This window comes from Vipera berus, assembly GCF_964194415.1.
Source record: "Vipera berus genome assembly, chromosome: 14".
In the NCBI taxonomy this organism is placed as follows: Eukaryota; Metazoa; Chordata; class Lepidosauria; order Squamata; family Viperidae; genus Vipera; species Vipera berus.
Genome location: NC_138217.1, coordinates 7,066,644 through 7,092,322, shown reverse-complemented (window position 1 = coordinate 7,092,322; position 25,679 = coordinate 7,066,644). Strand labels below are relative to the sequence as shown.

Sequence of the window (25,679 nt, the reverse complement as noted above, 5' to 3'; positions counted from 1 at the left end):
TCATGAAACGTCTGCAAGAAAACAGCCAAGAGAGCACCAAGGACCCCATAGTCCTCCTCCTCCTCCTCCTCTCCACAAGCCCCACTCCCTTCTAGCACTGATGATGCTACCTACTTTGGTTCATGAAACGTCTGCAAGAAAACAGCCAAGAGAGCACCAAGGACCCCATAGTCCTCCTCCTCCTCCTCCTCCTCTCCACAAGCCCCACTCCCTTCTAGCACTGATGATGCTACCTACTTTGGTTCATGAAACGTCTGCAAGAAAACAGCCAAGAGAGCACCAAGGACCCCATAGTCCTCCTCCTCCTCCTCCTCCTCCTCTCCACAAGCCCCACTCCCTTCTAGCACTGATGGTGCTACCTACTTTGGTTCATGAAACGTCTGCAAGAAAACAGCCAAGAGAGCACCAAGGACCCCATAGTCGTCGTCGTCCTCCTCCTCCTCCTCCTCTCCACAAGCCCCACTCCCTTCTAGCACTGATGATGCTACCTACTTTGGTTCATGAAACGTCTGCAAGAAAACAGCCAAGACAGCACCAAAGACCCCATAGTCCTCCTCCTCCTCCTCCTCCTCTCCACAAACCCCACTCTCTTCTGTCACTGATTATGTTCCCTAGTTGGGAAACAAAACCTCTGCAAGAAAACCACCAAGCTCAGAGAGCACCAAGGACCAACCCCCCCTCCGCTGTTTCCTTTGGGCAAGTAAGGTGCTTGTTGGTGGCGTGCTTCAAGAGAACGTACGAACGCAACTTGGTGTTCGCCTAGAGCTCAGCGTATTTTTTTCTCGGGAATAAAGTACTGAGAAGGGGGAGGGAAAAAAAATCCCCTCAGTTGGCACTTCAGCCTGCTAAAAGCAGCTGCAGGCTGTTGAGACTTTTGCAGACTTGCCAAATCAGCACCAGGTGACCTTGGAGGGGGTGGTGGAACATCCTTGCTGTAATGGCAGAAGCATCTGGGGTCCTTTTTGGAGCTAAAGTTCAGAGCTGAACAGAAAGCAGAGTGGAGGAAAGGGCCAAGGAGAAAACAACAGTCACACCAAACTACTGGCAGGGCCAACTAGTCCTCGTTTAGCAAACCCTCTTGAGTTTATTTATTCTTGCCAAACGCGATTCCAGACAGCTGACGGAGGGATAATTAAACTAGACCGTAAAACATTCAATCAATCAATAGGGATCTTGAATTTAAAATCCAGTCAGGTGTTACAATGGGACGGAAAAACTGGTCCTCACACTTACAGCAGTTTAGTGACCGTTCGAAATGACAACAACCAGGAAAATAGCGACTTTGCAGCAGCGTCCTGCGATCACGTGATTTACATTCGGGCGCTCGACAGCCAGTTCGTGTTTATGACGGTTGCGGCGTCCCGGGGTGGCGTGCTCCCCTTTTGCAACCTTGTGACCAGCAAAGTCCACGGGGAAGCCAGATTCATCTAATGACCGTGGGACTAATTTAACAACGGCAGCGATTCGCTTAAGCAACGTGGCAAGGAAAAAAAAAATGGGGCAAAATGCACTTAACAAATTTCTGACTTAGCAACATAAATCCTGGTCATAAATTGAAGACTACCTAATATTTAGCTGTCCTTTAGATTATATTTTGGACTGAATGTTACCAAGCATCTCTGTAAGTGTGCAATGCTTTCTTTTCGTTTCTACAATTTATACTGACGATTTGCATCAGTTTATTAAGGTACCGATTTGATTTTGGGAAATGTTATTGCCAATGCTAGCCTTTGTATCTCTGGTTTCCATAAAAATGCATCAGACGCCAAACAGCCATTATGTCTATCTAGTCTAACCATCTAACGGAAACCTTTGACTTCTACTTCAACATGGGCAGCCTCTTACTTAGAAGCTGCTACAGACGGTGAATGCAAGTCTTTATTTCCAGTATTTATACATCCAAAGATAACGGTTTCAATTTATTGCTTTCTCCCCAGGGGGAATGTTGCAGGACTCAAATCTTTACCAGCAAAGCCTGTGTGTAATCTAATTAACACAGTGTCTGCATTAATTAACCTTCTGTCTTGTTGACTTGTAAGACCACCGATTCGACATAGGTAATCTTCAGTCCAGCCGTCGATGTGGATTTCGCCCCCCCCTCCTTTTTTTCTTTCTGGTTTTTTTGGCGTGAAAATCTAGAACTTGAGAAAAGGCAAGATTGCTTCTCTGTTTTTAAATAGTGGAATGGCCAGGTAAACGACTGCTGGTTTTAGCTATCCAGAAGTTCCCACAAAGATTGCAACATTACAATCAGGCCTTCTCCAAGGAGGTGAACAGGGAGAAAAGCTTCTGAACAGGTTTGAAAATGAATATTTTGCAGTGGTTATTGATTGTAAGAAAATCTGGTTCTGCCTGATCTGTGGCTCCTATTTCCTGACAGACCTGGAAGGCCAAACCGTGGTTTCATATGGGTCAACATCCTGGAAAGGGCGGGAGAGAGAGAGAGGTACTATTTAAATCAGGGGTGTCCAAACTTGGCAACTTTTAAGAGTTGTGGACTTCAACTCCCAGAATTCCCCCAGGTGAAATCCACAAGGCCTTAAACTCACCAAGGTTGATGGACACCCTTGATCTAGACCCGACCTTTAGTATTTCTGAGATCAAAGGATCTCCTTTAGGCCAGCTAAATGTTGCCACCAATTTGGGCTTACTAAGGGGTTATAGATACGAGACAAATACTTGCATCTCAAGAGTCAAAATGTTTGTGTAATTAATTGTCCGCCCTTCCAAAAATGTTCTTTATTCGGGCAAGGCTACGTCAACCGTCAACCGTCTGCCTCTCGCTTCTAGGATCTTGCCTTTCCCAGAAGAGGCCCTGCCTTGAAAGCGGTGTGTGTGTGTTTGTGTGTGTGTGTGTGTGTGTGTGTGTTTCACTTAACCAACAGCCCAGCTTCATAGCCTCCCTCGCTGCCCTGTAGTGACAAGAAACCTTGCTTGAAGCGCTAAAAGAAAACAAGAGTCCTTAAAAAAAGAGAAAAAGAAAGAGGCCTGAAGCTATTTTGAGATCAAGCGATGTGGTTACTCAAGCTGTGCGTATTCTCAACAGCTCGTGTAAAACCATCAATCAGGCAGAGGAATGAAAATTGGCTCCCTGAAGGATCACAGCACAGAAAAGGGGTTTTTTTGGGAGGGGGGAGGACCGGGGGTGGGGGGGTGGGGGGGTGGGGGGGGGGTCGAAGGGGGTGGGTGGGAGAGCAGACACAGGGGATCCAGTGTGTGTGCAAGGCAAGCACGAACTGATAAATACCTGAAACCGGCTCCTGTTTTATAGGTAGTCCTCAACTTCAGAAGCATCTGTTTAGTGACTGTTGGAAGTTACAATGGCAATGGAAAAAAGAGACGTATTGATTAATCGGCATGGAGCTGGAAGGGACCTTGGAGGTCTTCTAGTCCAGCCCCCTGCTCAAGCAGGAGACCCTATACCATTTCAGACAAGTGGCTGTCCAGTCTCTTCTTAAAAACCTCTGGTGATGAAGCACCCACAACTTTTGAAAGCAAGCTGTTCCACCGGTTAATTGTCCTCACTGTCAGGAAGTTTCTCCTTAGTTCCAGGTTGCTTCTCTCCTTGATTAGTTTCCATCCATTGTTTCTTCTCTTGTCATCCGGTGCTTTGGAGAATAAGTTGACACCCACTCCCCCTTTCTTTGGGGCAGCCCCTTAAATATTGCAAGACTGCTATCATGTCCCCCCTAGTTCTTCTTTTCTCTAGACCAGACATGTCAAACACAAGGCCCGGGGGCCGGATCCGGCCCGCGAAGTGGTTTCATGTGGTCCCCGAAGCCATCCTGGAAACAGTGAGGGAACGGCCCCCACTGCCTTGGCCCTGGCCCAGAGACCCTCCTCCTGCCAGAGACCCTCAGATCCGTCCCACTCCTGCCCAGGCCCCCATAGGCACCCTTGATGCCAATGATGTAGAGCTGGCCATGCCACCCAGTAGGCCGTACGCACTCTACCCACGCCCACCCAGTAGGCCGCACCCACCCTGGCCATACCCACCCGGCCCCCCGAGGGCAACCACAATGCTGATGTGGCCCTCAATGAAATTGAGTTTGACACCCCTGCTCTAGACTGGCCATACTCCAATCCTGCAACCGTTCTTCATGTTTTTGTCTCCAGGCCTCTGATCATCCTAGCTGCTCTTCTCTGCACTTTTTCCAAAGTCTATAGCATATGGGGCCATACATTTATATGTACGTGTCAGTTGCCAAGCCTCTGAATTTTGATCGCGTGGCCACGGGAATGCTGCAACGGTCCTAAGTGTGAAAGACCATCCAGTGCTGTTGTCACTTTGAGCAGTCACTACAATGAAAGGTTGTGAATCAAGGACTGCCTTGTATATCAGATGGGTAGAATCCATCTTTGCAGTGTTGATTTGAATGTGGACCCAAGAAACATTTTCTGGGAAGGGGATTCCATCTCCAGAAACTGCAAAGGTGGCTCTGGCAAAGCGCAAGAGGTGAGCCGTGCAGCGGAGGCAAAAAAAACCCCACAGTCTTTTAGTGGCGAATGAATTAAGCCCGCTCTCTGCCTGGCAGAATATAAGTGAAAAATAAAATAAAATGAAGGCCCAGAAAGCAGAAGGATCAAACGAGAGGGAGGAGGGAAGAAAGGGGGGGGGGAGAAAGAAATTTCAAACTATTATTCTCTCTACCCCTAAACACTATCATTATTTTTAATCCCATCCCATAATTTGTGGTTGCAGTTGACATAGTGCTTCTGAATGCTTGAGGTTAATCATACTGCCAGAGAACAGAGTCCCGGCTTGTTTTCAATAGTTTTCTGTCCTCAAAACAGCATTTCCAATGATTTCTGCTCCTTAATGTACAGCAAGACAGTAATTCCATGTTCTGGTTCCTTAAAGTTCACCAAGAAGCAGAAGAGAGCTCTTTATGATTTATCTCTTTCATTTTTTTGCTTGGCTGACTTGTCCAAGCATCACAAGGTGCTGGATTCAATCAAAATTGCATCTGGTTCGGCCCCTACGTCCAAATGTGGTTTTTTGAACTCTACGTAGACTTTGAACCGGGCAATATAAAGTTAACCTGCAGGGCAAAAGCAATTGACTTTGTATAAAGACCACATAAGAGCTCTGGATTTCAAGTCTTAGCTTGGCAATCCATCTTGTTAGATGCCTGTAAGTCAAGGCTTGTTCCCCAACAACCTGCCAATCTTCTTACAAGGCAGAGGCTATCTCCAAATTTTTAAAAACAACAACACCATGTGCCACTGAAGTCTTGAGCCATGGAGGTCACGCATATTTTTCCCAACCGTTTCCATGCAAGCGAAAACATTGAACATCACAAACATCAGAAGACGTGATGGGACTTAACTGGACAAGACATAGGCAGATTTCACCAGAGTTTTGTCTGGGAAACTGTGAGGATCCTACACCAAACCAAGTCCAAAAATGCTAGAGAATTCCTGGAAAAGTCTGGCAGTCAGACAAATCTGCCCTTAACGGGCACATAGAGATAAACAACCTCTACATCCCGTTCAAAAGACACAATCGAACAGCCCAAGGGGGAAACAAACAGACAAAGAAAACAGCTTCTCATCAGCAATCAACCATCCAGCTAAGCAAAAATTAAGACCAAGATTTATACTAAATCAACAGTGAAGCAATAAACAATACCCCAATCAAGGAACTACCAACACAGACAAACAATCGAACAGCAAACAACAGTCTGGTCAAGGACCCACCAAAAATTAGACTCACCTCGAAGTGAGATAGGTAACAAACAAATCTAATAAATAAAAACACTTCCACTGCCACTGACAGGGCAACCCAGTTGTATATAGGCAGAGAGCACAGCCCACTCCCTTCTAGCTGAAGATGTTTATTTTTTATTTTTTATTTTAATTCCATTTATATCCCGCCCTTGTCCGAAGACTCAGGGCGGCTTACAAGCTTAGCAGTAGCCTTCATTCTATGTATATGCCTGCTTATTAGGGCTTTCACACACACCCCAAGCGGCATTATTACAAAGTCAGCTTAATTGCCCCCAACAATCTGGGTCCTCATTTTACCTACCTCGGAAGGATGGAAGGCTGAGTCAACCTTGAGCCTGGTGGGATGCGAACCTGCACTAACTGCCTAGCTGGGTCATGAAACGTCTACAAGAAAGCCACCAAGCTGAGAGGGCACCAAGGACCCCCAGTAGCCTTCATTCTGCTCCTGCTCCTCCTCTTCCTCCACCGCTACCACCATCACCTCCACTCTCTCCTAGCACTGATGATGTTCCCTAGTTGGGTAATGAAACGTCTGTAGGAAAAAACTGAGTCTAGAGAGCACCAGGGACCCCACAATTCAAGCCTGAGCTACAGACTTTCTCTTTTTTTTGCTCCACAGTTGCACATCCAAGACTTAGAAGAAATAGCAGCTGACGGAAGATGTGCTTTTCTAACACACTGAGATGAGGACTAGATGTTTCCAGCCAGCTGCCCTAGAGAGGTCCACCATTAAAAGTAGACAACAGCAATGGGGATGGAGCAATATTCTTGCTTGTAGCTATGTATTCAATTACTGTTAATAACTACTGGCTGTTGGGAAGTTTGTAAAGCTGCGTTGCAGGACCTACACAACTGCCAAATTAAGATGCGTTGCCAGCAGCTCCTTGCCAAGATCCAAAGGGAAGGGCTGCTCTGGAGAAAGTTCCCCACTTTCTAATGAGCCAAAAAGCTGTTTATTGAGGGGATTATGAATAAGGTCCTCTGTTTATTAGCAAACTTCTCTTGACCGGGACAGAAAGAGAAGTTTAGCATTTTCTCCACCAATTAGGCTTTGTTCGATCTTAAAACTGTTTATTATTATTATTATTATTATTATTATTATTATTATTATTATTATTATTATTATTATTATTATTATTATTATTATTATTATTATTATTATTATTATTGTTGTTATTGTTGTTGTTGTTGTTGTTGTTGTTGTTGTTATTGTTATTATAGAACTTTTATTCATAAAACATGAAACTCAGTCAACTGAACGCTCAAATTGACTGGCGCTGATGGTTGATACGGGTTGCTGCCAGCATCCTAGGTATCAACCAGGTATCTCCTTAAATATCAACCAGGTATCTCATTATTATTATTATTATTATTATTATTATTATTATTATTATTAAACTTTTATTCATAAAACATGAAACTCAGTCAACTGAACAGTCAAATTGACCGGCGCTGATGGTTGACACGGGTTGCTGCCAGCATCCTAGGTATCAACCAGGTCTCTCCTTAAAATGTAAGATGTTCCAAGTAGTGAAGTTTTTTGTAGCTTTGCTGCAGTTATTGCGGGAAGCTGCAATTTCTTGATGTGTTTTGCAAAGTTTTTGGACATAGTTGCCAGTGCCCCGATGACAATGGGTATCACTGTTACGCGTTTCTATTATTATTATTATTATTATTATTATTATTATTATTATTATTATTATTATTATTATTATTATTATTATTATTATTATTGCGCTTCCTTATTATCTGAGGTGAACGTGACACACGGTTCGGACCAAACTAACAACAACAATTAAAAAAAATACCGCCCTTTTGCAAGGAAAGTAAAGATTTCCCGTACAGCCCCGGAGATGGCCATTAAACAAACAAAAAGAGAGCAAGAGGAAGAAGTGCTAAAACTGAGCCTGCCAATTAAATCTAAGAGGAGACCAAGAGAGAGAGAGAGAGAGAGAGAGAGAGAGAGAGTCAGCAATACAATTACAGCTTTCTGTAAATTACTTTGTGTAATTAAATCTGCTTCCCTAAATTGCAAACCATTTAGCTCTTCTTTTATAACAATGTAAGCAATGACCACCAGCAAGCTTTTTATGAGAGCCGGGTGCCATAAAAGTGGTTAAACAACATCCACATCGCCTGCCTCTTCTCTTCAAAAGCAGACACGGGAACCGGGGTTGGTTGGTCGGTTTGTTTACTTAGCTCTCCAAAGCTCCTATCTCCGGTTTGTTTTGTTCGTTCCTCCAAACTCTGTGCTCCAGGACTAGACATTCCCAAGGCCCCAGGCATGTTGAAGAGGTTTTTACTTAAAAAAGCTTCCCAGGCATGGTTTTCGTGAGCCGGTTTAGTAAGAGAACCTACAGCGAGCAGGCAATGGAATTAGATGACCTCTAAGGCCCCTTACAGCACAGGTAGTCCTCGACTTACTACCACAATTGAGCCACACATTGCTAAGTGAAACATCTGTTAAGTGAGTTTGCCCCTTTTTACCACCTGGCTTGCCACAGTTCTTAAGTGAATCGCCGGAGCTGTTAACATTGGTCACGCGGTTGGTTGTTCGGGGACTCTGGGCTTCCCCCACAGACGTTGCTTGCCAGAAGGTCGCAAAAGGGGACCACGTGATCCCAGGACGCCGTGAACGTCGTGTGAGCCAGCTGCCAAGCATCTGAATTTTGATCACGTGACCATGGGGATGCTCCTAAGGTTGTTAAGCGTGAAAACTGGTGATAAGTCCCTTTTTTTCAGGGCCGTTGTAACTTGGAACAGACACAAAATGAACGACTGTAAGTCAGAGACTATCTGTATATACATCCTATAATTAAGGACGTGTCTATGCTAAGGGACGCGGTGGCTCAGTGGGTTAGGACACTGAGCTTGTTGATCAGAAGGTCGGCAGTTTGGCGGGTCGAATCCCAAGTGCCGCGTAGCAGAGTGAGTGCCTGTTACTCGTCCCAGCTTCTGCCAACCTAGCAGTTCGAAAGCACGTAAAAAATGCAAGTAGAAAAATAGGGACCACTCCGGTGGGAAGGTAACAGCGTTCCGTGCGCCTTTGGCGTCTAGTCATGCCAGCCACATGACCACGGAGACGTCCTCGGACAAGCGCTGGCTCTTCGGCTTTGAAATGGAGATGAGCACTGGCCCCTAGAGTCAAAAACGACTAGCACGCATGTGCGGGGGAACCTTTACCTTTTTATGCTTAGAAAAAAGAATTAATATGATGCTTTCTTCTTTCAAACCTGAAGGTCTGATTGCCTTCAGAAGCTGTGGGTGCTCCATCACTGGAGGTTTTTAAGAAGAGACTGGACAGCCCCTTGTCTGAAATGATCTAGGGTCTCCTGCTGGAGCAGGGGGATGGACTAGAAGACCTCCAAGGTCCCATCCAGCTCTATTCTAATTGTTTGATTGACTGATTGCGCTGGACCAGGGCTTCTCAGCCTTGGCTGCTTGAAGATATGCAGACTTCAACTCCCAGAATTCCCCAGCCAGTCCCATCAAGACTGAGAAACACCGCATTAGGCTAAGCCAAGATAAGTAACAAGCTGTGTGTATCCTGCCATTTGGGTGGAGAGCCCGTCTTTCTATTGGACTGAATTGGAGCTACTTTTAAGTGCCTTCAAGTCAGTTTGGGGCTCCTGACGATGGCCTGGAGAAGACCCCACAGTTTTCTCGGCAAGGTTTTTTGGACGTCGGTTGCCATGCCTACTTCCCAGGTCTGAGAGGAAGGGACTGGCCCAAGGTCAGTTGGGAACAGAGGATAAGGTCACCCAGTTGCTAGCCTGATGGCTTATCCACCACAATAGACTGGTTCTCCAGACTGCCTGGACAAGTTTCTCTACTTTTCTTGGCAAGATTTCAGAAATGGTTTGTCATGCCCATTTCCTCCTAAGACTGAGAGAGAGGAACTGGCCCAAGGTCAGCAACTTTGCTTTGTGCCCAAAGCACGACTAGAAAATCAGGTCCTCCTGACTTCTAGTCCAGTGGCTTTAATCACCACATCAAGCTGGATTCTTGTTTTGGTGCCTTCAAGACGAGTTTTGGAACCATGTGATCAAATGGAGAAGTTCACACGGTTCTCCTGGCAACAGTTTCGGAAGCGGTTTGCCCTAGTCTTCTTCTTCCTAGGGCTGAGAAAGAGGGATTGGCCCAAGGTCACATGGCTGGTTTCGCGTCTAGAGTAGAACTCAAATTCCAGGTCTCCCCATCTCTGAGTTACGGCCACTTTTAAATATGGCTCTTCCCCATACTGGTACCCTCAGCCTTTGACCTTCTATAATTCTCAGGGAATAACAGAATAACAGTGTTGAAAGGGACCTTGGTGGTCTTCTAGTCCAACCCCCTGCTCAAGCAGGAGACCCTAGACCAGGGGTAGGCAACCTCGGCTCTTTTATGACTCGTGGACTTCAACTCCCAGAATTCCTGAGCCAGCATGGCTCAGCTTGGAAACTTCTCCCTTTCCCCTTAGCATGACTGGCTCAGGAATTCTGGGAGTTGAAGTCCACGGGTCATAAAAGAGCCTAGGCTGCTTTATGAGTCGTGGACTTCAACTCCCAGAATTCCTGAGCCAGCATGGCTCAGCTTGGAAACTCTCCCTTTCCCCTCAGCATGGCTGGCTCAGGAATTCTGAGAGTTGAAGTCCAGGAATCATGAAAGAGCCAAGGTTGCCTACTCCTGCCCTAGACCATTTCAGACAAATGGCTGTCCAGTCTCTTCTTAAAAACCTCCAGGGATGGAGCACCTACAACTTCTGGAGGCAAGTCGTTCCACCGGTTAATTGTTCTTGCTGTCAGGAAATTTCTCCTTCGTTCCAGGTTGCTTCCCTCCTTGATTAGTTTCCATCCCTTGCTTCTTGACCTGCCTTCAGGTGCTTTGAAGAATACACCCTCTTCTTTGTGGCAGCCCCCACAATGTTAAAACCCTGCTATCACCTTACCCCTTAATCCTTCTTTTCATCAAGTTAAAAAGGTAAAAGGTAAAGCTTCCCCCGCACATGCGTGCTAGTCGTTTCCGACTCTAGGGGCTGGTGCTCATCTCCGTTTCAAAGCCGAAGAGCCAGCGCTTGTCCGAGGACATCTCCGTGGTCATGTGGCCGGCATGACTAGACGCCAAAGGCGCACGGAACGCTGTTACCTTCCCACCAGAGTGGTCCCTATTTTTCTACTTGCATTTTTTTACGTGCTTTCGAACTGCTAGGTTGGCAGAAGCTGGGACGAGTAACAGGCGCTCACTCTGTTACGCAGCATTCGGGATTTGATCCGCCAAACTGCCGACCTTCTGATAGACAAGCTCAGCGTCCTAACCCACTGAGCCACCGCGTCATCAAGTTAGACATGCCCAATTCCTGCACCCGTTCTTTGTATGTTTTAGCCTCCAATCCCCTTATCAGAATAAGGCCCAGAAGCATGAATTTCAGCAAATGTCGTCCCAACCCTTCCGGCCATGAAATGCCTTGAGTCCAGGAAGGCTGGTCAAAATTTTGAAATCCCTCCGCCTTGCAGGCAGGCGGTGAAAATATTTAGCGAGCCAAATGCGACTCGGTTCTCTTTCCTGTTGTTGCTTTTTTTTTTTTTTTTTTGCTCTCTCTCTCCCCTGGGCGCTGTGTGTGTGTGTGTGTGTGTGTGTGTGTGTGTGTGCGTGCGTGCAGGATGAGACGGATTAGCGCCGCCGAGCAAGCTGTGTTAAAATAATAGGTCTTCCTTTTTACTCGGTGGCTCCCTTCTGCCATCCTCGTGGCTGCTGTCACCCCATGCCCAGTGATTCCCCTGCACTTTGTACGCGGCGTTCAGCATCCAAATGCCTAGTCAGGGCTTAAAGCAGATTTTTAAATTAGTTCCTGACAGTGCAAACAGATTGCTATGGATTGAAATGAGCCTTATTTTGCTTCTTCTAGATGAGCAGCCCTAATGACTAAATACTGTATTGCCCATTTCGGCACTTGGTGCCGGGACTCCCCGGTGAGTTTCTTTTGGCAGCTGTGAGTTTTCCACACTGGCAGATTACTAGGAAAAGGTGGAAGCGGGCCATCTGTGGCTCCCCAATCCGTGGCAGCTCTCGGGCAGAGCTGAAGGCAGAACAAGGCAAGGAGGCAGGAGGCAGCCACTTTTGTTGTGTTGCCAAGAAAACAACGGGGTCCCGAGTGTGGAAATGGACGTGGAATCATGAGGGAGCCAGTTTGACCTGAAGAGGCTTCATCTTATAAAGCTCCTTCCTTCCTTCCTTCCTTCCTTCCTTCCTTCCTTCCTTCCTTCCTTCCTTCCTTCCTTCCTTCCTTCCCTCCCTACCTCCCTCCCTCCCTCTTTCCTTTCTTCTCTACCTTCTCTCTTCTTCTTTCCTACCTGCCTGCCTGTTTTTGCATGCTTTGTAAAAACAAAATAGAAAAATATAAAAACTAAAGAACTCTCTCTCTATCTCACACGTATCTTTCTCTTCTCTTTCTTTCTCTCATCTCTCTCTCTTGTGTCTATCTCTCCTGTCTCTCATACTCTCTCACTCCTTCTCTCTCTCTCTCTCTCTCTCTCTCTCTCTCTCTCTCTCTCTCTCTCTCTCTCTCTCTCTCCTGTCTCCCTGTCTTCTCCCGCCTCTCTCTCTCTCTCTCTCTCTGTGTGTCTATCTCTCCTCTCTCTGTCTGTCTGTCTGTCTCTCTCTCTCTCTCTCCTACATTGGAAAGATGCTAGAGGCAAGATGACAAACCCTGGTTAGGCTGCCAACCTCCTTGCATCAGCGAGGTGGGAGAGAGATAAATGAAGGGGGTGGGGGGGGAAAAGGAGGAGCTGTGCAACTGAGCGTCATTGCCAGGGATCTGTTCCTTTGCCTCGCCACCAAAATCCTGCCAAACTACGTCCCTCTGGGTAATCTCACCCCACTCGCAAAGACGATGGGAATTTAAGGCCGGCTTTTTCTGCCAGCCTCTGACCAGGATAAGCCGCCTTGGCTGGCTGCAGAAGCGGTGCCGTGTCCCTGGAATTCTTGTGCTCAGGACGGAGGAGCATCAGGTTGCCCCGTCACACCATCCCAGATGACTGGCTCGGAGTGATAAATGGCAAACAACGTCACACAAGCCACACCTCTCTCTTTCTCTTCACCTTGCACCAACATGCCAGTGCAAGCAAAGGCCGATGGAGCCGACTCTCTTGGCTCGGATGGGGCAGGCTTGACTACGAGCAGTTACAGACACATCACCAAGTTTTGAATGCATTGTGGGGTGGGGTGGGGAGAGAAAGGGTTAGGACTGGTTGTATGGGAGCATCACAGCCGCCTTCTACTCTATTTGCAGAAGAAGCAGTTCAACAGATGACCTGTAAGCTTGTCGATGTGCAAAGCCTTCCTGTCCCAGATTTGGCAAGGGAAATCAAGGGGAGGAACTGTGCGTGTGTGCGTTTCCTCCCCCCCCCCAGAGATGCTCAATTTTCAGAGGGTACCTCTAAATTTTAAAAGCAGGAGGGAGTAGGTTGAAGGGAAGCCTCTCAAGTCTCATTCTGCCCCCCCCCTTATGAACTTTGGTTGTTCCCAAGCAACTTGCGGCATTAATACCCCCAAGAACATCATACCTTCTGTGCAGCTTGCAAGATTGTGAGTTTCATAAACAACAATTGTATCAAGGTTGGCAAAGGAGAATATGATTGGGAGAAGAGAAAACCAAGCAAAGCTACCATGGGGATTATAGAATTATAGAAACTCATTGTTACTGACTGTTTTTTAAATAAAACCCAGACACCATGCTGTTTACCAATTATTAAGGGGTTATGTTAAAAATTAAAAAATAATCATATATATATATATATATATATATATATATATATATATATATATATATATATATATATATATATATATATATATATCCGAAGCAATTTGGTACACAAGGATCTTAAGACCTGTTGTTGCCATGGAACAAAAGAATAGCATCTTGGGGGATTCCAAATTTGGGTGTTTTGAAGCCACCTACACTCGCCAGAAGCTTCACTCAGGGAAGATCCACTATCCATGATACACAATCCAAGAAGTTTCCACTAGAGTCCGGCACGTTCAACCACTGGTTGGCATCCCCGTGATAACGTTTCTCTGGCTATATTTTGCATAAGCAAAACGTTTGCTTAACCATCTTCCTCCACACATCAATGTATCCTCCACAGCATCTCTTGCATACAGGTAGTCCTCGACTTACGACTGCAACTGAGCATGGAATTACGGTTGTAAGTCTTGCTAGTCATTAAGCGGATCGTCAATACTGAGCTGGCTGCCTAAGTGCCCAAAATATGGTCACATGACATGGGAGAAGTGGACATCAGAACTCCAAATCCAGGTCATAAATACCGTTTTTTTGGGGGGGGGGTTTCCTATCATAACTTTAAAAGGTTGCTAGGCAACTGGTTGAAAGTCAAAGACTACCTGTATATAATATCTGTGTGGACTTCAACTCCCAGAATTCCCCAGCCAGCATGTCCGGCTGGGGAATTCTGGGAGTTGAAGTCCATATAGCTTAAAGTTGCCAAGGTTGGGAAAAACTGATCTAATCGAAGCCAAACAAATCTTCCCAAAGGACGCATTCGTGACTAAAGATAAGACAGCAGTCTTTCCATCCTACCTGTTTCTGGACCTTCAGTGGAAATTTCTTTTTCACTCTCTCTTTCCCTCGATCCGTTTCTCTCCCCGAACTGCCGGCATCGTTACTGTGCCCGTTTTCGCTCGGTTCGGCTGAGACACAATGTTCACTTTCCCGAAGTTTCTTCCCTGGCTGTCTCTCCCATTTTTCTTTTCTCTCCTGAGGCTTCAATGACATGTCCTTCTGCGGAAGAGGCAAAATCAGAAAAGGGATTTTAAGAATGTATATATGTATGTGTGTATGTATATATATATATAAAGGGACGCGGTGGCTCAGTGGGCTAGGACGCTGAGCTTGTCGATCAGAAGGTCGGCAGTTTGGCAGGTCGAATCCCGAGTGCCGCGTAACAGAGTGAGCGCCTGTTACTCATCCCAGCTTCTGCCAACCTAGCAGTTCGAAATCACGTAAAAATGCAAGTAGAAAAATAGGGACCGCTATGGTGGGAAGGTAACAGCGTTCCGTGCGCCTTTGGCGTCTAGTCATGCCGGCCACATGACCACGGAGATGTCCTCGGACAAGCGCTGGCTCTTCGGCTTTGAAACGGAGATGAGCACCGGCCCCTAGAGTCGGAAACGACTAGCACCATATATATGGTAAAGGTAAAGGTAAATATATATATTTACCCATTCGCCCAAGAGCCATAAACATTTAAGGAATTCCGTGCAAGTGAGGAAGTGAGCTGGTTGGCAAAGATTTAACAGAGTAACAGTTGGCAGGGACCTTAGAGGTCTTCTAGTCCAATCCCCTGCTCAGGCAGGAAACCCGATACCATTTCAGACAAATGGCTGTCCAGTCCAGATGGTTGATTACTAAATCTTTCTCCATTAAAAGGAGGACTAGGGGAGACATGATAGCAGTGTTCCAACATTTGAAGGGCTCCTACAAAGAGGAAGGGGTCAAACTATTCTCCAAAGCACCAAAAGGCAAGAGAAGAAGCAACGGATGGAAACTAACCAAGGAGAGAAGCAACCTGGAACTAAGGAGAAATTTCCTGAGAGAAAAATTAATCAGTGGAACAAGTTGTGGGTGCTGCATCACTGGAGGCTTTCAAAAAGAGACCGTACAACTATTTGTCTGAAATGGTATAGGGTCTCCTGCTTGAGCAGAAGGCTGAAGGCCTCCAAGGTCCCTTCCAACTCATTCTTTGTTCTAAGTTCCCAGGATATTTATTGCATGTTTATAGTCTACTTCTCTATGAGAAGAAGGAGGCTCATACAGTGACTGTGAACCCTCTCTTGAATCGTGGATGACTTTTCATGGCTACATGGATCAATGTCCTTCAAATCCCCAGATGGCCATCGCTTAGAACAGGAGTGTCAAACTCAATTTCACTGAGGGCCGCATCAGCATTGCGGTTGCCCTCAAGGGGTGGGTGGGTATGGCTTGGGTGGGCGTGGCCTACTGGGTGGGCGTGGCTAGAGTGCGTATGGCCTACTGGGTGGGCATGGCCAACTCTACATCATTCACATCAAGGGTGCCTATGGGAGCCTGGGCAGGAGTGGGACAGATCTGAGGGTCTCTGGCAGGAGGAGGGTCTCTGGGCCAGGGCCAAGGCAGTGGGGGCCGTTCCCTCACTGTTTCCAGGATGGCTTTGCGGGCCGCATGAAACCACTTCGCGGGCCGGATCCGGCCCCCGGGCCTTGTGTTTGACATGTCTGGCTTAGAAGAAGGAAAGTCTTGCTCCTGCTGTTCTAGATCTAGAGGACAAGAAACAATGGCCGAATCGCTTTCCTTCACAAGGCAGCAGATTGTAGCTCAGAGGTGCTTCTAAGCTTTTTGACCAATAAAGCCAATTTTCTGAAGGACAGTAGCCTTCTCTGCCTTGGGATCTTCAGACAGAAGTTGGAGAACTTTCTGCCTGAAACGTTTCAGCTCTAGACTGCTTGGTTCTAGAAGGCAAAGGAATTAGATGGGCAATAGGGACTTTTCCTATCATTCTGTTCTCTTGGTAATATGCAATGGTGTCACTCAAGGAGGGATTTCCCCCTCCCTCCACAGCGCAATGGAGGTTGGACAAATGGGAAGGGGTACAAAATAGAAGCAAATTGTCAGGCACAAGCAAACAGTGCCACTTGTAAATCGCTAAAGTCAGCAACTTTATTGCTTTCCACCTATATTACAAGAATCTGCCCAGATGCCTGACTTCCCGTGGGAATAACCAGAGAAGAAGGCTTCATGGATCCTGGGGGAAGTCAAGCTTATGTAGCCTACAGCTATGCAAGGACTGTTAAGACAGGCCCTCGCTTGACACCTTCCCCCTTCCAGCCTAGCTGGCAGTTTCCCAACACAAACACAGTATGCTTCTTTTTCCTCCACCCTAAATTTAGCTCCTGGAGAAATCGATGTTCTTCTGCGCTCAGAGGTGGTCAATCAGGAGGAGAAAAACATATGGATGGGGATTACCGTATTATGGAAATGGCCCTTCTATTGAGGATTTCACACTGGTGTACAACCTCACGCAAAACGCTAGATTAGACTGGTATACATTATGATCTTTTAGCAATTTTTTTTTGGTCAATCTAACCCCCTTTTGACTATTTTTTTTAAATCTCTGAGAGTTTTTTCAAACACCGACCAGCAGTTCCTCTTTGGAAGTGATCAGAAGTGACTGTGAGATGTGTTGCATGATCTGTAACCCTTTTTTCCCCACCATCCTTACAGCACTCTCGCCGCAATTCAGGCCTACGTCTCTTTGAATTTAACACAGTCGCTTGTCTGCCATTCTAAATTTAGTCTGTTTGTTTGTTTTACTTCCATTCAGTGAGGTCCGATTCTTAAAGAGACTGCCTGCCGGACAAATCTCTGCCGTTTTCTTTGGTTATTCCCCTCCGAAACTTACACACGCAACACTCACACCAAAATCATACGCCGGATACAACACCAGTTTTCTTATCTATAAAACAGGAGAAATGCTTTTGAGCCGTAACAGCCTCTCCTAGGGAGAAGATAACAACAGCAGAAAGTATAAAACGCTGCAGGCATTTATGATTATTATTTTTAATAAAATAAAATCAGTGCATTATACGTTCAGCGACGCCTTTTCAACTTGGCCACCACAGCGATATCTCTATTCAGCCTCTGCACACACTGGAGGAGGCAAACTGAAAGCCAGCTGTCTTGGCCCTGCACGAGTTGGCCTGTGCAAACCGAAACCCAGAGCTGAATAAATGCCCCCTTGGCTGCACTAGCCTGTGTTTCTCTCCCATTCTTCCCCTAATTTTAAGTAGCAGATTATTGTATGTGGAGAAAGCTGCGTTGGATCAACACCAGAGGGCTGGTTAATTTCCTTTGTGCAGCAAAGCTGTATTTCCTCTATGTAAATCAGTGACATTTGATTTTCTTGCAAGCTGCTAATTTGCTCCAAAGCCAATATAAAACATCTGTCCTCACAGTGACATGATTGCCTTAAAGAAAAGAAAAAAGAAAGAAAAAGACAGCCCCATCTGAGCAAAAACGTGGAAACTACCATTGGAGCAAAAAAGGGTAAGGCCACACACTTGGGAGCAACGGGCTTGAGGAGCGTTGAAACTACCTTACGAAGTAGCCCAGGGTGGTGGGTGGCTAGGGAGTCTGAACAGAGGGACCCAGACCCAAATCACATCTGGAATGACATCCGCTGTGAGGTCCCCAGATGTGCAGGAGAGGCTCTTCTGAAGAGCCCTTGTGCTGTCAATTCAAGGGTGGGACTTCTCCTGGGTGGCCTTCAACTGTGGGAGACACTTTTCAAGAAGGTGTGTTTGGTCCTTCTAATCAAGACGGAAGAAATTTTCTCTGCCTGTCTTGTCTGTTTCTATCTATCCATCCACCCATTTCCATCCATCCATCCATCCATCCATCCATCCATTCACTTAGTTACCTATCCATCCATCTACTTAGATCTATTTCATTTTATCTAATCTAATCTAATCTAATCTAATCTAATCTAATCTAATCTAGTCTGGTCTATCTTATCTACATACATACACACATACACCTACCTATCTGTCCATCCATCCATGTCTGTCTGTCTGTCTGTCTGTCCATCTCTGTCTATCCATCCATCCATTTCCATCCATCCATCAATCCACTTAGTTACCTATCCATCCATCTACTTAGATCTATTTCATTTTACCTAATCTAATCTAATCTAATCTAATCTAATCTAATCTAATCTAATCTAATCTAATCTAATCTGATCTATCTTATCTACATACATACATACACCTACCTATCTGTCCATCCATGTCTGTCTGTCTGTCTCTGTCTATCTATCCATCCACTTAGTTACCTATCCATCCATCTACTTAGATCTATTTCATTTTACCTAATCTAATCTAATCTAATCTAATCTAATCTAATCTAATCTAATCTAATCTAATCTAATCTAATCTAATCTAGTCTGGTCTATCTTATCTATCTATCTCATCCGTTGCTCGTGCAAACGAGGACGTATGTAGGCGCGCACATGCTCACTGGCCCTTTCCACAGCCCAGTGGCAAACCCCTCACAGCCCTCTAGTGGGTCACGGCGGTACTCTTTTTCTCCCTAATTCGCTATTTGGACTGCATCAAAGATGCGCGGGTTGGTTGCTTCCACATTCCCAGAAAGGATGGCTATGTGAAGACACATCTGGAAATGCACCAGCACAGCTTCTGCCATATCCTATCTGGTTTGGCTCCAAAATGAACAGCTTCTGGATTGAAGGAAACCTCCCAGGGTGTCACCACCAACCCCCCCCCTCCCCCTTTAACTTGAGGACTCAATCCCGACTCCCCCATGGAGCCTGAGATGCAATTCAAATCCAAACAGCAAAATCCCAGCTTTGGGGGGGGGGGGGGAACACCCAATCGATCTCAATTAAGGGGACTGCAAGGGAAATCGCTGCTTTTCCTAACCTCGACCTTACGATTCCTCTCCAAGCTGGCCACATGTTTCCTTTCTCTTTTTTTTTTTAAACTTTAAACTTCAACATTTCCCATAACACGGGCTGATAAAATCCAGAGGCAGTTGGGCTGTTGTTCTCTTAGAAGCCCTGTCAAAGCTGTAGCCTTAAGTGACGGATGCTTCTTGTTCTGATAAACCAGTGAAAGTTCAGCACCGCAGCTGGGTGGGGGGAGGGGGAGGGAGAAGGAAGCTCCAATGCAAAACGAGAACATTCTCATAAACCAAATGATTCATCACCAAAAAATAAAATAATTTTTTTTTAAAAAAAAAAAAACCGAAACCCAAGGAGTTGGGGTTTTTGTTGTTGTTCATCTGGGACAATCTCAATTTGCAAGAGGCTGCAATTTATTTTATTTTATTATTATTATTATTTTTCAAAAAGGGCCCAGTTACTAGTTGACTTTGATGCAAAAAGGAAAAAAAAAAGAGGCCATGCTGTACGCCACCCAGAGCCGTTGCACATTAGATGAGCAGTAAATAAATTTCATAATAAACACATAAATCATCCTAATAAAAATAAAAATATTTTTTTTAAAAAAAGATTCAATTCGTGCTTTCGGACCAGGAACTGCACTTGGGAGGAAAAACAAAAGCTGCTATTTTGAATCTGAAAGTCCTGAAAATGGACGGGCTAATCTGATCTAACATCTACAGCTGCACAAGTCTGTTTCTCAGCTCAGAACTTTGAACGCACATCAAAAATACACAGTAAAAAAAATAATAATAAAAATAACCTGACTTGTAGCCAACAGAGAGGAAAGGAAACAAACCCTTACAGCTGAATGCCTAAATTTGTGACAATTGTTTATTTTTACTGCAACAACATGGAACAATTGATGGGGTGCTGATGTACACACACAAACACACACACACACACACACACACACACACACACACACTTTCCTCTCTGTTGGCAGGGTTTTTTTAATTATTATTTCTGATCTGCATTCAAGGTTCTGAGCTTAGAAAAAAAACTTGTGTAGTTGTAGTTACAGGTAGTCCTTGACTTACAACAGCTCATTTAGTGACTGTTTGAAGTTACAACGGCATGGAAAAAAAGTAACAGAAATATTTTTCACACCTATCTATCCATCATCTATCTATCTATCATCTATCTATCTATCTATCTATCTATCTATCTACCTACCTACCTACCTACCTACCTACCTACCTACCCTAATCTGTCTTTTATATTTTTACATTACTTCTTTAGCCATCCATGCTACAAATGTACTCCGTAATTTTTCTAATCCAACCCCATCATGGGGCAGGAATCCTTCCACTGTACCAGACACCTGGCTCTCCAGTCTTTGTTCGAAAGTCTCCAGTGATGGAACACCGTGACCTTCAGGAGGCTGGCAGGCAGGTCCGCTGCTTTATCAGCCCTTGCACAGTTAGGACATTCTTCCTTATTTCAGGTGTGGCACAATTATTTTCTCTTTTTCCAGGGAAGTTGACCAGAGCTGCGAATGGCGCTTCCGTAACTCACTTTCGTTAGCAGTAGAAACTCTGTAACTTTGGAACACGGTGCCTCATAAGCCGATGGCCTCTCCTGAGGTCTTTCTGCAAAGAATGGATAACCATGGAAAATGGGGCACCAATCATTTTTTCCAACACAAGTGAAGGGGCTAAATGACCTCTGAGACACCTTCCAAATTCTAAAGTTTTGGGGATGAACAGAGCAGGAACAAGCTGCATCTCTCTCTCTCTCTTTCTCTCTCTCTCTTTCTCTCTCTCTCTCTCTCTCTCTCTCTCTCTCTCTCTCTCTCTCTCACACACACACACACACACACACACACACACAGAGAGAGAGAGAGAGAGAGAGAGAGAGAGAGAGAGAGAGAGAGAGAGAGAGAGAGAGAGAGAGAGAGAGAGAGAGAATCATCAGTATTGTACATAAACAGTTCCTGAAACCAAGTGGCTAAAAAAAAGGTAATTTAATTATTCCGTATTATCAGCCTAGCACATTTCAATAACAAACCCTCCCTGGGGACCTAGAAACGGAACAAAATATCTATGAAATAAGTGTTAAATTGAATGCAAAACGCCAGCATAAATCAATAACTGTCTACCTTCAATTAGAAGCTACTCGTGGGATGGCACTACATTAATCATTCAAAATTGCCTCATCATCAATAACTCGTGTATTTCCATCTGAGACTTTGGGAAGGGGAGTGACAGCTGGAACGATCATCCAGAGCATGGCGGCGGCTGGCGGGAAGGAAGCACCAGTGATTCCATTTCAAGGCAAAAAAAGATGGATTTGCACCGATAGGAGATCCTTTCCGCAACCTTCTCCAAAGGATCTGGAGATCTTTTTTCTTCTGATTCGAAAGGGACCGCTGTAGTCACATGACTAGGATTGTCATCCTACCGCTGTCAAGGTTCATTTTTTTTCCTCCATCCATCCTTCCCTTTTGAAGGCTATGCTTCCAAGACTACGTTCCTCTCCTGCTTCATCTTTTGATCTTCCTTTAGAGGGTTGGATTGAGTTGTTTTTTTTTGTTTATGGATGTTCCTTTGACCCGCCAGAAAGGCAAAGAGATGTTTTGTTAGAGTACCTCCATGCCTCATTCCTAGAATGACAGAATCACAGGGCTGGAAAGGATCTTGGACCTTGGACCAAGGCAGGAAGACCTTATGCCATCCAGGACAAATAGTTGTCCCAACGTTTCTTTAAACACCTCCAGTGATGGAACACAGGCAAGCTACTGCACTGATGAATTGTCCTCACTGTCAGGAAATTCCTGCTCACTTCCAGGTTGTACCTTCCTCCGAGGTGCTTCCACCTCTTTCTTCCCTGGATCAGCCCTTAAAGTACTGGAAGACAGTTACCATGTCTCTCCTGAGTCTTCTCTTCATTAGGCTAAACAGACCTGGTTCCCTCAATTGTTCATCATACGGTTTAGCCTCCAGACACCTCTCTCTCTCCCTCCCTCTCCCTCCCTCCCTCCCTCTCTCTCCCTTCCTCTGTCTCTCCTCTCTCCCTTTCTCCCTCCCTCTCTCTCCCTCCCTCCCCTCTCTCCCTCCCCCTCTCTCCTGTCTCTCTCCCTCCCTCCCTCCCTCTCTCTCTCTGTCTCTCTCTCCTGTCTCTCTCTCTCTCTCTCTCCCTTCCTCCCTGTCTCTCCTCTCTCCCTTCCTCCCTCCCTCTTGTCTCTCTGTCTCCCTCCCTCCCTCTCCTCTCTGTCTTTCTCTCTGCCCCCCTTGCTTTCACTGATCTCCTTCCTTCGCAAGTGCCTCAATTCTAGGGCAGTAGCTCACATCTCCTGCGGTACCTTCTGACAGGCATTCGGGCAGAGAGGCTATTAAAAGTCCCACCACAGGTGCTGGGTCGTCCATCAAGAAGGAAATGATCCTACTTTAAGCCACCACTATGTTCTCCAGAGATGGTGGCAAATACCCAGAGACTAAAGGGTGCAAAATTACTATCAACAGAAGGCATGTTAGGGAGCTTATAAGTGATTGAAAGGACATAGGGGCCTTGTTTGCAGGCCGATGAAAGAAAACACGTGGCCAGCATCTACCTCACCTGTCCGGCTTTTAGAGATGCTTTGAAAGAGAGATCTTCATTGGCTGGATGGCTCAAGGTCACCTGTCTTTGACAACTTATTTATATGCATTGGGATTAAGCCTTTTGAGATCAGCCAGCTTGGTTTGCACAAGAGTAAAACAACACAATTGTGTGCTCTCTGAGCTTGGCTGTTTTCTTGCAGGCATTCTGTTACCCAACTAGGTAACATCATCAGGGCTAGAAAGGAGTGGAGTTTGTTCTCTGTTTATATAAAGTGGCTTGCTCTGTAAAACAGACCAACAATCAAGAAGCATACCATACCCCCAATCAAGGAACCACCAACTCAGACAAACAAGGTAACAATAAACAATAACCTAATCAATAATAAATATGGGACTAAAAAGTTCCACTTAGCTTATGAGTAGATCTTAGAGGGATATTGTTATTAATTTTACTATTAGTATTGATTATATTTTTGTTTAAGTTATTATTATTATGTTTTTAATAATTTGAATGTATCTATGTTAAAGGGGAGTTAAAGCACATTATGAATTTGGTTAATTTTATAATGGATAATTTTAGTTAGAATATGATTATTATATCTATAACCCTGTATTCAGCTCTGGGAAGTTGGGGGGGGGGAAGTGGGGTGGTTTGGGGTGGGTGGGTTTTGGGGATATGTATTGTAAAATTTTTTTTTTAACTCTTTAATAAAAAAACAACAATAACCTAATCAAGGAATCACCAAGCACAACCCCAGCAACGCAGACAGGGGAAGTCACTTGTCTATAAACAGAGATCAAACCTCAGTCCCTTCTACTACTGATGATGTTACTCAGTTGGGTTATGAAATGCCAACCACGCTCAGAGAGCACCAAGGCCCCCCCGCAATTTTAGAATTCCTGAATGTAAAATTAAAAGATTCAGCTCTCAAAGGATTGCATATTGCTCCATATGTTATTTGGTTACTCTCTGCCACGGAGATGTTTCTCAGCATTGTTACAGAGGACGGGTAAACTGTGATATTTAACACTGCATTGTTTTGAAGTTGCCAAAGCACATGGTAACTGCTCTTAGAAAATTATTTCAGTCTGCTTTTACTCCCGGGAGCTTTTAAACAGAGCTAAGATTTTTTTTGTTTTTGTTTTTAAAAAAAAAAGAGAATCAAACACAGAGAATTCAAAATCCGAATCAATCAAGTAATAAAAAATAGCAAGCAAGATAGCAGGGACACCATCTGTTTGCGGCAGTAACATACAGTGCAAAAGGAAGGGATGAAATTTAGCAAAATCAAAAGTCTGAGAATCAGAAGTGTGCAAGCATACACACATGCATACAAAGGTAGGTGTGTGTGTGTGTGTGTGTGTGTCAGTGGCCACAAAATGTATTTAAAGAGGGTCTGTGGTGAAGAAAAGGTTGAGGACCACTACTGTATGTCTTCAACAATGTGTTATAAGGTTAATTTGGGGCCCCACAATTTCAGCCCCGCTACGGGCAAAATCCCCACTGCTCTCCAGCAAAAATTGCACATAGCAGTGCTTCAGATGACCATCAAGCTTTTATTTATAATTTTGATTCTTGGAATAACTTGAACCTTCTCTTTGGCTGGAGTTAGCGGAAGTAGCCATAACTAATATCCTTTGGGTTAAAACAGAAACTAACTCTATTCCTTCCCCCCCACACACACACACACTAAGTGGCTAAGTGCATTTATTTTTCCAGCTTAATATGCTGCTTACAAGTAGAAGTTGCAAAAAAAAATGAGAGAGGAGTGGGAAAGGAAGAGAATGAGAATGAGAAAATGAGAGAGGGAAGAGGGAGGGAGGAGAGAGAATGAGAGCGAGCAAGAATGAGAAAGGGAGGAGAGAGAGGGAGAAAAAAGGGGGAAGAGGGAGAGAGAGAGAGAGAATGAGAATGAGAGAGAGAATGAGAAAGGGAGGGGAGAGGGAGAAAAAAGAGGGGAGAAGAGGGAGAGGGCGAAAAAAGGGGGGAGGAGGGAGAGAAAAAATGAGAATGAGAGTGAGAGAAAGAAAGACAGAGAAGAGGGAGGGAGGAGAGAGGGAGAAAAAAAGGGGTAGGAGAGAGAATGAGAGAGAGAATGAGAAAGGGAGGAGAGAGAATGAATGAGAGAGGGAAGAGGGAGGAGAGAGGGAGAAAAAAGGGGAGGAGAGAGAGAGAATATGAGAGAGAGAGAGAGAGAGAGAGAGAGAGAGGGGGGGAGGGAGAGAGAGAGAGAGAGAGAGAGAGAAAATGAGAATAAATGTCATTGCTCAATGCATATTACAGGAAGTTACTTCTTCAGTATGAATTTGTATTATAGGTCATCCTTGACTTACGACGACAATTGAGCCCAACATTTCTGTTGCTGAGAGAGACATTTGTTAAGTGAATTGCACCCCATTTTTCGCTGCAGTTGTTACGTGAATCATGCGGTCGTTAAGTTAGTCACACGGCTGTTCAGTGGCTCCCCCCATTGGCTTTGGTTGTCAGAAGGTCGCAAAAAATGGGGATCCCGTGACCCCCAGGACACTGCAACCGGGGATGCCGCAACCGTCGTAAGTGTGAAAAATGGTCACGGGTCACTTTTCCCCCGTGTCTTTAAGCAACACCAAGCCGCCCGTCTAAAAGCCCCGAGTTTTGCAGCCCTTTATTAAATCTGCTCCATTACACAGTCGGGTGAGCTGATGTGTTCTATTTATTTACTGGGCGTTTTCTCTCGCGCGCGCGCCCCCCCCGCCCTCCCCAGCTCCGGAACGCATCAGAGATGGACAGAAAAATCAAACAGCTCGCCAGCGAAGCTATTTTACGATTCCCGCGGCTTCCTAGATGGCGAGGCAGAACTGTCCACCTAGACAGCAGGACCACCATTTTTAACCATTCGAAAGAAAAGAAAAGAAAAGAAAAGAAAAGAAAAGAAAA

General features: G+C 45.3%; 1 protein-coding gene across 1 annotated transcript in view; it reads right to left on the bottom strand.

Annotated features, from left to right (window-relative positions):
* Positions 1-25,679, bottom strand: part of FBRSL1 (fibrosin like 1) — a 523,964-nt gene that overhangs the window by 377,595 nt on the left and 120,690 nt on the right. The window contains exon 2 of the mRNA XM_081338816.1: positions 14,309-14,509. Coding sequence (XP_081194942.1) covers positions 14,309-14,509 — 201 coding nt within the window. The remainder of the gene's footprint in view (positions 1-14,308; positions 14,510-25,679) is intronic.